General features: G+C 47.4%; 1 protein-coding gene across 5 annotated transcripts in view; it reads right to left on the reverse strand.

Moving 5' to 3' along the window:
• Positions 1-3,328, reverse strand: part of LOC124613920 (neurexin-1) — a 2,081,056-nt gene extending 2,077,728 nt beyond the window's left edge. For all 5 annotated transcript variants that reach the window (XM_047142672.1, XM_047142674.1, XM_047142673.1 and 2 more), the window contains exon 1: positions 2,698-3,328. In XM_047142672.1, the coding sequence (XP_046998628.1) occupies positions 2,698-3,291 (594 nt within the window). In that variant the 5' untranslated portion in view covers positions 3,292-3,328. The remainder of the gene's footprint in view (positions 1-2,697) is intronic.
• Between the last annotated feature and the right edge of the window lie 11,794 nt (positions 3,329-15,122).

A 15,122-nucleotide genomic window follows, 5' to 3' on the forward strand; every position in this document is an offset into this window, starting at 1 on the left:
CATAACATCAATCGTGTGCATAAAATAACCGAGCATACTGATTTCTTGCAGGAAAGGAACAGAGAAGCTATTTTTACAACAATCGAAGGTCATTGCGGTCTTTACGAGAGTGAAACGGCTGACAAGTGAACGAGACAAGTCATCATCGTGGACGGTCCCGTACTGATATTTCGATGAAACGCTAAGAAGCGAATGCGACTTTAAACGACACTGTCGAATACATCTTCATATTTGCGGCACGTTTCCCGGACAAAATGCTAAAGAACGTCAGTCACAGATAAAATGTCTATGCGTCTAAGAATGAAACGAAGCAAGCGTCGAGTCAGTGAATCAGTGCTACGAAGTATGTGGTCGAATCGTTAAAGTGGAGGGCGTGTGTCAGAATACCAGAGAGTGAAGATCCAGAAAGATAATTTCTCTGACGGCGCAGACGCAGACACTATTTCTACGCGTTCTGATACGGCTGTATGATTTTCAGACTAATGACAAAGAAAGTCGTCGCGTGTTCCAAATATAGTCACCCAACAAGCCGTTACCTGCCGAAGTTAAAATGTCGATGAAACAACAGAAGATCATATTCGATCTCGAGTGATCGGAAGAGAACCAAACTCACTGCAGTTTTCTGGCATAATGAAGTTTCTATACAGTGAGTGAGGTGTGATCAGAAGGGAAAAGTTCCTGATGCGCACTGAAATCAGCCGACGGGAGTTTTCGCCGGGCGCCCTAGTTGCGCCGCCGTCCCTTTCGGTAAATCTGTTTCTCACGAGTTTGTCTCCAGGTCGGTAACCGCCATGCAGGAGACTCGAGCGTAGTTGCAGTAAGCTGACTGGCCAAAAGCCTGGGGAAAGCTCGCGCCATTTGGAGACGTTCCGTTCGCTGCTGCTAGGTACGGCGCACGGCGCGCGTGTAGCCGCTACGAGCGAGCGGCCAGCTGCTGACGGGGTGGGTGGCGCAGGCGCCGGACGTGGCCAGGTGTAGGACTGGTAGCTGACCGGAGCTGAGGCGAGAGCCCGCTTCCTCAGGTCTGTGGCGAGAGGGACGCCGGCAGCGCTGCGACACGCGTGGACCGCCGGGGGCGACGTGGCGGCGGCCGCGCGGTCTCACACCGTCGCCCGTTTCAGAGTGGCGCGTAGTTTCCGTTTCTTCCTGCCGCGGCATTACGGGGACAGACTCACCGCGCGGCCCTCAGTCGCCTCCGGCCGAATACTGTCATGGCGCCTTCCCACGACCTTTGGCCATTCGGTGTACGGCAGGCAGGCACATCTGCGATCGTAGCAGTTAATAAGTAAAGCGAGTAAAGTGGGACGGCACGCGGGCCTCGGCAGACTTGTGTTCCGCGTAGCTCTGCGCTGCAGAAACGCCTGCAAACGTGGCTGCCCAGCGGCAGCGGATTTTCAGACAGAAGACGCCGCGCGTGCCGCCCACCACGTCTCTCCTTAAACCAGTTTCACGAAACGCTTTACGGTTACTCAAATAAATACGCCGAAGCTTCAATGGATTAGAAGTAACAGCCAATCAATTGCAACATACAGGTTTATTAGTCTTTCACCGTGCTTTCGACGGTCTCTTTATAAGCCGTATGACTTTAAAGACACCTTTTTTTTACGCCCTCTTCTCTCCCTCATTCCAACTATTTAATTGATACGATAATTCTGTTAATAATATGTACCAGGGGAATCAAATCCGATGATCATTGGAGCTCCACTGGAGCGCCACTCTTCAGCCAGTTGGCGCTTGTTACTATCTCTGAACGTCACATTATTACTCTGTATAGGATCTGATGTCACGTTTGATATTTAAATCTTTCAAGTCGGATAGTAAATGTTGTATACTGCGTCAAATGTGTGATATTTTGGAAAAAAAAATTAAAGTTTTAAAGCCCTACAGTCGACTGTTACTACTTTTATATAATTTATTGAAATTGTGATTAAATGCACCATATCTACTAGACAGAGTCAACGAATTCCACGTTGACTATAGATAATGTGATTTTACGTATCTTTCTCCAATTTTTTTTAAAACATTTACTGTAATTTTGCTTATTATAATGATATTATCTTTGTTCCATACACAATGCCATAATCTTTATAGTAGGTATCAGATGTTCGGAAGAAGAAGATTTTCAAATCAAAAGGACGGTCATGGTTTAATAAACCTGTTTCTAGGAAGTGGTTCTCTCTTATTTCAAATACGTGACACACTCGCATGCACTGTTGTCGAAGCGCGAGTGTTCAAAAAATAAATATGCCGACTCTCGAAATGCGCTTACCGCCGCGGTCTTTCCTCCCATACCGTTCGCACGTATAACGCTTTACCGTTTTTATAAACTTGCTGGGAGACTGCGAGATGAATACTCCCTTCAACTGATGGCGTCTAATGTGCACCGAGTGACTTTCCGTTCCGGAGAAGAAGAAGCAGAGATATTGCCCCCACCGAGCAGTTACGCACCGGCTGTATTTAACTAAAGAGAAAGAGACAGCCGGCGTACCGACTCGATCGGAAGCCGCTACGGATCACGTCGGCAGGCCGTCGCTGTAAAGTAACTACCTATCGGAAGAGCTGACACTGTAGCGGGGTAGAAAGCCGGTTCAGCCTCTAACGCGTGAACTCGCCACGCGAATCGATTGGCGACGCTCGGCGCGGGCCTCGCGGCAGGCGAGCAGTCAGGGGGAGCGGGGTGTGGGCGCCGCGACCCACCTTGAAGTCCTTCATCTTCATCTCCTGGCGGCGCGGCGCCGTCGCCTCCTCGTCGGCGTACACGAGGTTGCGCACGGCCCCACCGAAGCGCGGCTCGAAGATGACGCTGGGCAGCGCGAGCAGCGTCAGCTTGGAGCTGTACCAGGCGGGCATGCCGCCGATGAAGACGTCCGAGTTGGACTCGAGCGAGCCGAAGCGGAAGTCGGAGCCGCGCGAGGCGCGCGCCTGCGTCGCGCCGTCCACGGTGAGCGAGGTGAGCTCTCCGCTGCGGCGCACCGCCACCTTGTGCCAGTGGCCGTCGTTGAGGTCGCGGCCCACCGTCAGGATCTGCGCGCCGCCGCCCAGGTTGTAGCGCAGCCGCAGCGCGCCCTCCACCAGCTTGATCTCGAAGAAGTCGTAGGTGCCGCCGTCGTCCGTGTACAGCAGCAGGCCGTTCGGCTGGTCCGTCTTGAACTCGAGCTCGAGCGTGCCGTTGAGGCCGGCGTTCCACTTGCGGAACTGCGCGTACGACGTCTGCGAGCCCTCGAGCACGAAGGCGCGCGCCGCCGCCCACAGCGCCGCCGCCACGCACCACGCCGCCAGCGCCCGCCGCATGCCTGGCCCGGCCCTGCCTACCAGCTTGCTCGCTCTCGCTCTCACTCACACTCACACACGCGCGCGCGCCTCCCTCGCTCTTTACATGCTCGCGGCCGCCGGCGCACTGGCGGCCGACCCCACTGCTGCGGGTGCGCCCGCTTGCGGCTCGACGCCAGAGACGCGCTGCGGCGACGCCCGCAGTCCGCCGACGCCGACGCCAGCGCCGCCTCCGCTTACTCCTCGCAGCGCGCCGGCGGAGCGGTGTCCGCACGGCGCCGCAAATGTTTTAAGTATTTTACTTCTCCTCTGCCGAGCTGTTTCGGCGAATGCTCGTCACTAGCTTTTATGACATTCTAAGACGTACACCCTTGAGCCAAAACGTAGTGATCACCGAGCTATGTTAATAGTTGGCTCCTTTTACCGACCTCCCGACTAAGCAGCATTAGTGGCAGAACAACTGAGAGAAAATCTGGAATACATTTCACATAAATTTTCTAAGCATGTTATAGTCTTAGGTGGAGATTTCAATTTGCCAGATATAGACTGGGACTCTCAGATGTTTAGTACGGCTGGTAGGGACAGAGAATCGAGTGACATTATACTGAGTGCACTATCCGAAAATTACCTCGAGCTATTAAACTGAGAACCGACTCGTGGAGATAACATCTTGGACCTACTGATAACAAAGAGACCCGAACTTTTCGGCTCTGTAAGTGCAGAACAGGGAATCAGTGATCATAAGGCCGTTGCACCATCCCTGAATATGGAAGTTAATAGGAATATAAAAAAAGCGAGTAAGGTTTATCTGTTTAGCAAGAGTAATAGATGGCAGATTTCAGACTACCTATCAGATCAAAACGAAAATTTCTGTTCCGACACTGACAATGTTGAGTGTTTATGGAAAAACTTCAAAGCAATCGTAAAATGCGTTTTAGACACGTACGTGCCGAGTAGAACTATGAGGGACGGGGAAAACCCACCGTGGTTCAACAACAAAGTTAGTAAACTACTGCGAAAGCAAAGAGAGCTTCACTGCAAGTTTCAACGCAGCCAAAACCTTTCAGACAAACAGAAGCTAAACGATGTCAAAGTTAGCGTAAGGAGGGCTATGCGTGTGGCGTTCAGTGAATTTGAAAGTAAAATTCTATGTACCGACTTGACAGAAAATCCTAAGAAGTTCTGCTCTTACGTTAAATCAGCAAGTGACTCGAAATAGCATATCCAGACACTCCGGGATGATGATGGCATTGAAACAGAGGATGATACGCGTAAAGCTGAAATACTAAACACCTTTTTCCAAAGCTGTTTCACAGAGTAAGACCGCACTGCAGTTCCCTCTCTAAATCCTCGCACAAACGGAAAAATGGCTGACATCGAAATAAGTGTCCAAGGAACAGAAAAGCAACTGGAATCACTCAACAGATGAAAGTCCACTGGACCTGACGGGATACCAATACGATTCTACACAGAGTACGCGAAAGAACTTGCCCCCCTTCTTACAGCCGTGTACCGCAGTTCTCTAGAGGAACGGAAGGTTCCAAATGATTGGAAAAGAGCACAGGTAGTCCCACTCTTCAAGAAGGGTCGTCGAGCAGATGCACAAAACTATAGGCCTATATCTCTGACGTCGATCTGTTGTAGAATTTTAGAACATGTTTCTTGCTCGCGTATCATGTCGTTCCTGGAAACCAAGAATCTACTCTGTAGGAATCAATATGGATTCCGGAAACAGCGATCGTGTGAGACCCAACTCGCTTTATTTGTTCGTGAGACCCAGAAAATATTAGATACAGGCTCCCAGGTAGATGCTATATTCCTTGACTTCCTGAAGGCGTTCGATACAGCCGCACTGTCGCCTCATAAACAAAGTAAGAGACTACGGAATATCAGACCAGCTGTGTGGCTGGATTGAAGAGTTTTTAGCAAACAGAACACAGCATGTTGATCTCAATGGAGAGACGTCTACAGACGTTAAAGTAACCTCTGGCGTGCCACAGGGGAGTGTTGTGGGACCATTGCTTTTCACAATATATATAAATCACCTAGTAGCTAGTGTCGGAAGTTCCATGCGGCTTTTCGCAGATGATGCTGTAGTATACAGAGAAGTTGCAGCATTAGAAAATTGTAGCGAAATGCAGGAAGATCTGCAGCGGATAGGCACTTGGTGCAGGGAGTGGCAACTGAACCTTAACATAGACAAATGTAATGTATTGCGAAAACATAGAATGAAGAATCCTTTATTGTATGACTATACGATAGCGGAACAAACACTGGTAGCAGTTACTTCTGTAAAATATCTGGGAGTATGCGTACTTAACGATTTGAAGTGGAATGATCATATAAAATTGGTAAGGCGGGTACGAGGTTGAGATTCATTGGGAGAGCCCTTAGAAAATGTAGTCCATCAACAAAGGAGGTGGCTTACAAAACACTCGTTCGACCTATACTCGAGTATTGCTCATCAGTGTGGGATCCGTACCAGATCGGGTTGACGGAGGAGATAGAGAAGATCCAAAGAAGACTGGCGCGTTTGGTCACAGGGTTATTTGGTAAGCGTGATAGCGTTACGGAGATGTATAACAAACTCAAGTGGCAGACTCTGCAGGAGAGGCGCTCTGCATCGCGGTGTAGCTTGCTGTCCAGGTTTAGAGAAGGTGCGTTTCTGGATGAGGTATCGAATCTATTGCTCCCCCCTACTTATACCTCCCGAGGAGATCACGAATGTAAAATTAGAGAGATTCGAGCACGCACGGAGGCATTCCGGCAGTCGTTCTTACCGCGAACCATACGCGACTGGACAGGAAAGGGAGGTACTGACAGTGACACGTAAAGTGCCCTCAGCCACACACCGTTGGATGGCGTGCGGAGTATAAATGTAGATGTAGACATCTACGTAGTGATCACCCGTTTAATAGCGCCTCGTATCACTTAACTTTTGACTGCTTTGGTACGTAGAAGCGGCTTCAATAACTAACCCAACAAGTTTATTTTTTTGGAAGCCAGTTGGTTTAATGCACAATTCAAATACACCATATTATTTATGACTCACCTTGATCCAAAATCCTATTTTTCAACGTAACCTCCATCCAAAGCGACGGCACGCCGCCACCTTACTGGGAGGACGTCAGATCCAATGTCTCGTCACATCAGTAATCTCCCAGTGATGTACGTACTACTTCAGGCAGATAGTACAGATGGTCCTTCGTTGATCTTTATGGTCTTCTCTTCTGGTTGCAAAATCTTATTTTTCAACGTAACCTCTGCTCAAAGTGACAGCCCACTGCCACCTTACTGGGAGGACGTAGGACCCAATGTCTCGTCACATCGAAAACTCCCAGTGATGTACGTACTACTTCAGGCACAGTCCACACATGGGCCTTTGTTGCTCTTTATGGTCTTCTCTTCTGATTGCAAAATCCTATTTTTCAACGTAACCTCCATTCAAAGTGTCAGCCCGCTGCCACCTTACTGGGTGGATGTCGGATCCAATGTATCGTCACATCAATAACCTCCCAGTGATGTACGTACTACTTCAGGCACAGTCCACACATGGGCCTTTGTTGCTCTTTATAGTCTTCTCTTCTGGTTGCAAAAAAGTATTTTTCAACGTAACCTCCATTCAAAGTGATGGCCCGCCGCCACCTTACTGGGAGGACGTTGGATCCAATGTCTCGTCACATCAGTAATCTCCCAGTGATGTACGTACTACTTCAGGCACAGAGTACAGATGGTCCTTCGTTGCTCTTTATGCTCTTCTCTTCTGGTTGCAAAATCTTATTTTTCAACGTAACCTCTGCTCGAAGTGACAGCCCACCGCCACCTTACTAGCAGGACGTAGGACCCAATGTCTCGCCACATCGAAAACTCCCAGTGATGTACGTACTACTTCAGGCACAGTCCACACATGGGCCTTTGTTGCTCTTTATGGTCTTCTCTTCTGATTGCAAAATCCTATTTTTCAACGTAACCTCCATTCAAAGTGACGGCCCGCTGCCACCTTACTGGGAGGATGTCGGATCCAATGTATCGTCACATCAATAACCTCCCAGTGATGTACGTACTACTTCAGGCACAGTCCACACATGGGCCTTTGTTGCTCTTTATAGTCTTCTCTTCTGGTTGCAAAAAAGTATTTTTCAACGTAACCTCCATTCAAAGTGATGGCCCGCCGCCACCTCACTGGGAGGATGTTGGATCCAATGTCTCGTCACATCAGTAATTTCCCAGTGATGAAAGTACTACTTCAGGCTCAGAGTACAGATGGTCCTTGGTTGCTCTTTATGGTCTTCTCTTCTGGTTGCAAAATCTTATTTTTCAACGTAACCTCTGCTCGAAGTGACAGCCCACCGCCACCTTACTAGGAGGACGTAGGACCCAATGTCTCGTCACATCGAAAACTCCCAGTGATGTACGTACTACTTCAGGCACAGTCCACACATGGGCCTTTGTTGCTCTTTATAGTCCTCTCTTCTGGTTGCAAAAAAGTATTTTTCAACGTAACCTTCATTCAAAGTGACAGCCCCCTGCCACCTTACTGGGAGGATTTCGGATCCAATGTCTCGTCACATCAATAATCTCCCAGTGATGTACGTACTACTTCAGGCACAGTCCACACATGGGCCTTTGTTGCTCTTTATAGTCTTCTCCTCTGGTTGCAAAATCCTATTTTTCAACGTAACCTCCATTCAAAGTGACGGCCCGCTGCGTCCTTACTGGGAGGATGTCGGATCCAGTGTCTCGTCACATCAATAATCTCCAAGTGATGTATATACTACTTCAGGCACAGTCCACACATGGGCCTTTGTGGCTATTTATAGTCTTCTCTTCTTGTTGCAAAAAAGTATTTTCCAACGTAACCTCCATTCAAAGTGACAGCCCGCTGCCACCCTAGTGGGAGAATATCGGATCCAATGTATCGTCACATCAATAATCTCCAAGTGATGTACGTACTACTTAAAGCACACTCCACATATGGGCCTTTGTTGCTCTTTATAGTCTTCTCTTCTGGTTGCAAAATCCTATTTTTCAACGTAACCTCTATTCAAAGTGATGGCCCGCTGCCACCTTACTGGGAGGATGTCAGATCCAATGTATCGTCACATCAATAATCTCCCAGTGATGTACGTACTACTTCAGGCACAGTCCACACATGAGCCTTTTTTGCTCTTTGTAGTCTTCTCCTCTGGTTGCAAAATCCTATTTTTCAACGTAACCTCCATTCAAAGTGACAGCCCGCTGCGTCCTTACTGGGAGGATGTCGGATCCAGTGTCTCGTCACATCAATAATCTCCAAGTGATGTATATACTACTTCAGGCACAGTCCACACATGGGCCTTTGTTGCTCTTTATAGTCTTCTCTTCTGGTTCCAAAAAAGTATTTTTCAACGTAACCTCCATTCAAAGTGACGGCCCGCTGCGTCCTTACTGGGAGGATGTCAGATCCAATGTCTCGTCACATCAATAATCTCCAAGTGATGTACGTACTACTTCAGGCACAGTCCACACATGGGCCTTTGTTGCTCTTTATAGTCTTCTCCTCTGGTTGCAAAATCCTATTTTTCAACGTAACCTCCATTCAAAGTGACGGCCCGCTGCGTCCTTACTGGGAGGATGTCGGATCCAGTGTCTCGTCACATCAATAATCTCCAAGTGATGTATATACTACTTCAGGCACAGTCCACACATGGGCCTTTGTTGCTCTTTGTAGTCTTCTCTTCTGGTTCCAAAAAAGTATTTTTCAACGTAACCTCTATTCAAAGCGACGGCCCGCCACCATCTTACTTGGAGTATGTCGGATCCAATGTCTCGTCACATCAATAATCTCCCAGTGATGTACGTACTACTTCAGGCACAGTCCACACATGGGTCTTTGTTGCTCTTTATAGTCTTCTCCTCTGGTTGCAAAATCCTATTTTTCAACGTAACCTCCATTCAAAGTGACGGCCCGCTGCATCCTTACTGGGAGGATGCCGGATCCAGTGTCTCGTCACATCAATAATCTCCAAGTGATGTATATACTACTTCAGGCACAGTCCACACATGGGCCTTTGTTGCTCTTTATAGTCTTCTCCTCTGGTTGCAAAATCCTATTTTTCAACGTAACCTCCATTCAAAGTGACGGCCCGCTGCGTCCTTACTGGGAGGATGTCGGATCCAGTGTCTCGTCACATCAATAATCTCCAAGTGATGTATATACTACTTCAGGCACAGTCCACACATGGGCCTTTGTTGCTCTTTATAGTCTTCTCTTCTGGTTCCAAAAAAGTATTTTTCAACGTAACCTCTATTCAAATCGACGGCCCGCCACCATCTTACTTGGAGTATGTCGGATCCAATGTCTCGTCACATCAATAATCTCCCAGTGACGTACGTACTACTTCAGGCACAGTCCACACATGGGCCTTTGTTGCTCTTTATAGTCTTCTCTTCTGGTTCCAAAAAAGTATTTTTCAACGTAACCTCCATTCAAAGTGACAGCCCGCTGGCACCTTACTGGGAGGATGTCGGATCCAATGTCTCGTCACATCAATAATCTCCCAGTGATGTACGTACTACTTCAGGCACAGTCCACACATGGGCCTTTGTTGCTCTTTATAGTCTTCTCCTCTGGTTGCAAAATCCTATTTTTCAACGTAGCCTCCATTCAAAGTGACGGCCCGCTGCGTCCTTACTGGGAGGATGTCGGATCCAGTGTCTCGTCACATCAATAATCTCCAAGTGATGTATATACTACTTCAGGCACAGTCCACACATGGGCCTTTGTTGCTCTTTATAGTCTTCTCTTCTGGTTCCAAAAAAGTATTTTTCAACGTAACCTCCATTCAAAGTGATAGCCCGCTGGCACCTTACTGGGAGGATGTCGGATCCAATGTCTCGTCACATCAATAATCTCCCAGTGATGTACGTACTACTTCAGGCACAGTCCACACATGGGCCTTTGTTGCTCTTTATAGTCTTCTCCTCTGGTTGCAAAATCCTATTTTTCAACGTAACCTCCATTCAAAGTGACGGCCCGCTGCGTCCTTACTGGGAGGATGTCGGATCCAGTGTCTCGTCACATCAATAATCTCCAAGTGATGTATATACTACTTCAGGCACAGTCCACACATGGGCCTTTGTTGCTCTTTATAGTCTTCTCTTCTGGTTCCAAAAAAGTATTTTTCAACGTAACCTCCATTCAAAGTGACAGCCCGCTGGCACCTTACTGGGAGGATGTCGGATCCAATGTCTCGTCACTTCAATAATCTCCCAGTGATGTACGTACTACTTCAGGCACAGTCCACACATGGGCCTTTGTTGCTCTTTATAGTCTTCTCCTCTGGTTGCAAAATCCTATTTTTCAACGTAACCTCCATTCAAAGTGACAGCCCGCTGCGTCCTTACTGGGAGGATGTCGGATCCAGTGTCTCGTCACATCAATAATCTCCAAGTGATGTATATACTACTTCAGGCACAGTCCACACATGGGCCTTTGTTGCTCTTTGTAGTCTTCTCTTCTGGTTCCAAAAAAGTATTTTTCAACGTAACCTCTATTCAAAGCGACGGCCCGCCACCATCTTACTTGGAGTATGTCGGATCCAATGTCTCGTCACATCAATAATCTCCCAGTGATGTACGTACTACTTCAGGCACAGTCCACACATGGGTCTTTGTTGCTCTTTATAGTCTTCTCCTCTGGTTGCAAAATCCTATTTTTCAACGTAACCTCCATTCAAAGTGACGGCCCGCTGCATCCTTACTGGGAGGATGCCGGATCCAGTGTCTCGTCACATCAATAATCTCCAAGTGATGTATATACTACTTCAGGCACAGTCCACACATGGGCCTTTGTTGCTCTTTATAGTCTTCTCCTCTGGTTGCAAAATCCTATTTTTCAACGTAACCTCCATTCAAAGTGACGGCCCGCTGCGTCCTTACTGGGAGGATGTCGGATCCAGTGTCTCGTCACATCAATAATCTCCAAGTGCTGTATATACTACTTCAGGCACAGTCCACACATGGGCCTTTGTTGCTCTTTATAGTCTTCTCTTCTGGTTCCAAAAAAGTATTTTTCAACGTAACCTCTATTCAAATCGACGGCCCGCCACCATCTTACTTGGAGTATGTCGGATCCAATGTCTCGTCACAACAATAATCTCCCAGTGACGTACGTACTACTTCAGGCACAGTCCACACATGGGCCTTTGTTGCTCTTTATAGTCTTCTCTTCTGGTTCCAAAAAAGTATTTTTCAACGTAACCTCCATTCAAAGTGACAGCTCGCTGGCACCTTACTGGGAGGATGTCGGATCCAATGTCTCGTCACATCAATAATCTCCCAGTGATGTACGTACTACTTCAGGCACAGTCCACACATGGGCCTTTGTTGCTCTTTATAGTCTTCTCCTCTGGTTGCAAAATCCTATTTTTCAACGTAGCCTCCATTCAAAGTGACGGCCCGCTGCGTCCTTACTGGGAGGATGTCGGATCCAGTGTCTCGTCACATCAATAATCTCCAAGTGATGTATATACTACTTCAGGCACAGTCCACACATGGGCCTTTGTTGCTCTTTATAGTCTTCTCTTCTGGTTCCAAAAAAGTATTTTTCAACGTAACCTCTATTCAAAGCGACGGCCCGCCACCATCTTACTTGGAGTATGTCGGATCCAATGGCTCGTCACATCAATATTCTTCCCGTGATGTACATACTACTTCCTGCAGAGTGCACAGATGGTCCTTTGTTGCTCTTTATGGTCCTGTGTGAGACGGCAAGGAATCCAATGGGCACATGCTTTGAGTACCCCAACTGTTGGACAAGTGAGTCAGCACTACCAACAGAGGTGTCCATTGAGGTGTTCGATTCTTATCTGCTCATCACTTCGAATGAGAGTGTCTGCATGTTCTTGCATTGCAGGAGTCACAGCGGCACAGTGGAGATCGAACAAGTTTGCTGCGACCTTGTTGCGATAATGGAAAATTTCTCGCTCAACGACTCAGCGTGCTTTTGTCCACTTCCAGGTCTCCACAGACATTCTGCAATCACCTATGAATTTATGCGAAGCCCTGCTTTACCGTCAGAAGAAACTCGATGACAGCCCTTTGCTTGGAACACACCTTCGTTACTGACGCCATTTTGAAGGCTACATATGGCTCTGCTGCCTATCGGTACTTCATGAATCTAGAGGGACTGAAGCGGAAATATTCCACGATGTGCCACAAGAAATTACGCATTTTTTCAACTGAAACTGGACGCGAAAGAATGTGTTGCATTTCGTAATGAACGCCCCTCGTATATATTTCGCGTGACACCGTCCCACGTTTTCTCGTATAGCACTGTCCAGAGCGTGCAGATTGTCCCATCCCGCAAGTGGATTACCGCTGACGATAACAGAAAAGAATAATTATAACAATTATTCATGCGGCTTGACAGCAGAATGCAAGTCCTTCAATTGCACGCCACTTGGGCTACTTGCGTGTCGTAAACCTATCCCAGTAATCGTACTGTGGAAAGGGCAGCTACAGTCTAATGTGGAATCCGAAACACGCGTTAAAGGCACGCTGAATCACTTCGTGATGCCCCTTCGATTTCCACTCATGCGCCTTTCCAGGGTGCCTATTCTCTATCTTACCGCCATTGTGCCGATCGTTTCGGTACTCACGACCACCGAACCGTCTAGTACTCGAATTGGAGCCCCTGCGTTATTCAGTATGCATTTCGGAAGCGATACCGTTCGGGTCTAGAGAACTAAAGCGCTGTTGTCGGTTCGCGTCGCGCAAGCCAATCAAAAGCAAGCGGCCGCAGATCCGCGCATACGCACTGCGCCACGAACACAAAGCGGCTAGCAGACGACACCGGCGTGCAACTCTTCCAAGTGCCGAAAATTCCGTTTACGTTGCCATAACGCGTGGTACCGCATTCCATCGAGCTGACGTACCCGCCTTCATCACCCTTGCCTCCTCCTTAACAGTATCAGGCGCAGTATATCCATTTCCATGATTCTCAGCTGAAATGCATAGAAATTTTTACAGTTGCCCTGACCGCATGTTTCCATGGATGCATTATAACGATATCGTATTTGACTGTATTCTGCAGATTGTCGTAAATGCCACATTATGTCCTCGTGATTTGGATTTTACGTTTCGGAAAATGGGTTAGGAATAGTGTGCAGTACCACATTGTACTAATACATCTGCAGAAACACCCGAAACATTGATTCTGAGAGTTTCAAAGGATAAGAAGATAAACAGAATGTGGTTATAACTCGCTCCTAGAGATCCAAATGATTAAGTAGCCCACTTCCCTATATGATATGTCAACGATTTGGGTCTTAAAAACAAAATTGAAAAAACGCATTTTCGAGAGCTCCTGCAGTTCGTCGAAGTTTATAACATGCATATCATGAATGAAAATGTTTCGTACATATTGCTACAGTCTACAAATATTACGACAGAGATCTTTCATCTCTGTCTACTGTTGTTGAGAATACGATCACAGATACATAATTGTGACACGCAAGATTATGAATATGACTGCTGGTAGTTACATTCCCAGTAATTTAAGTTGCGTCTAACCGCATACTCGGAAATCGCTACATATTCGGAAAAAGTGGTGAATTATTTCTGACAAGAAAAAACACACTACTGGCCTTTAAAATTGCTACACCACGAAGATGACGTGCTACAGACGCGAAATTTAACCGACGGGAAGAAGATGCTGTGATATGCAAATGATTAGCTTTTCAGAGCATTCACACAAGGTTGGTGCCGGTGGCGACACCTACAACGTGCTGACATGAGGAAGATTTCCAACCGATTTCTCATACACAAACAGCAGCTGAACGGCGTTGCCTGGTGAAACGTTGGTGTGATGCCTCGTGTAAGGAGGGAAACGCGTATCATCACGTTTCCGACTTTGATAAAGGTCGGATTGTAGCCTATCGCGATTGGGCTTTATCGTATCGCGACGTTGCTGCTCGCGTTGGTCCAGATCCAATGACTGTTAGCAGAATATGGAATCGGTGAGTTCAGCAGGGTAATACGGAACGCCGTGCTGGATCCCAACGGCCTCGTATCACTAGCAGTCGAGATGACAGGCATCTTAACCGCATGGCTTTAACGGATCGTGCAGCCATGTCTGGATCCCTGTGTCAACACATGGGGACGTTTGCAAGACAACAACCATCTGCACGAACAGTTCGACGACTGCAGCAGCATGGCTGCGGTTATCCTTGACGCTGCATCACAGACAGGAGCGCCTGCGATGGTGTACTCAACGACGAACCTGGGTGCACGAATGGCAAAACGTTATTTTTTTCGGATGAATCCAGGTTCTGTTTACAGCATCATGATGGTCGCACCCGTGTTGGCGACATCGCGGTGAACGCACATTGGAAGCGTATATTTGTCATCGCCATACTGGCGTATCACCCGGCGTGATGGTATGGGGTGCCATTAGTTACACGTCTCGGTCACCTCCTGTTCGCATTGATGGCACTCTGAATAATGGACGTTACATTTCATATGCATTACGACTTGTGGCTCTACCCTTCATTGGGTCCCTGCGAAACTCTACATTTAAGCAGGATAATGCACGACCGCATTGTTCTGGGTACTGATTTCTCGTTATCTATGCGCCCAAATTGCGTGAAAATGCAATCACATGTCAGTTCTAGTATAATATATTTGTCCAATGAATACCCATTTATCATCTGCATTTCTTCTTGGTGTAGCAATTTTAATGGCCAGCAGTGTATAAAGGTCTCTGTCGGTTGTTTCATTCACAGAAATTCAATCTCCAGCAATTTCATATTTCTTTTGTTAAACACACAGAAATTACGAAATCATTACTGAGGAAGGGCGCTGTTACATGT

The sequence above is a fragment of the Schistocerca americana genome, chromosome 4 (assembly GCF_021461395.2).
Source record: "Schistocerca americana isolate TAMUIC-IGC-003095 chromosome 4, iqSchAmer2.1, whole genome shotgun sequence".
Classification (NCBI taxonomy): Eukaryota; Metazoa; Arthropoda; class Insecta; order Orthoptera; family Acrididae; genus Schistocerca; species Schistocerca americana.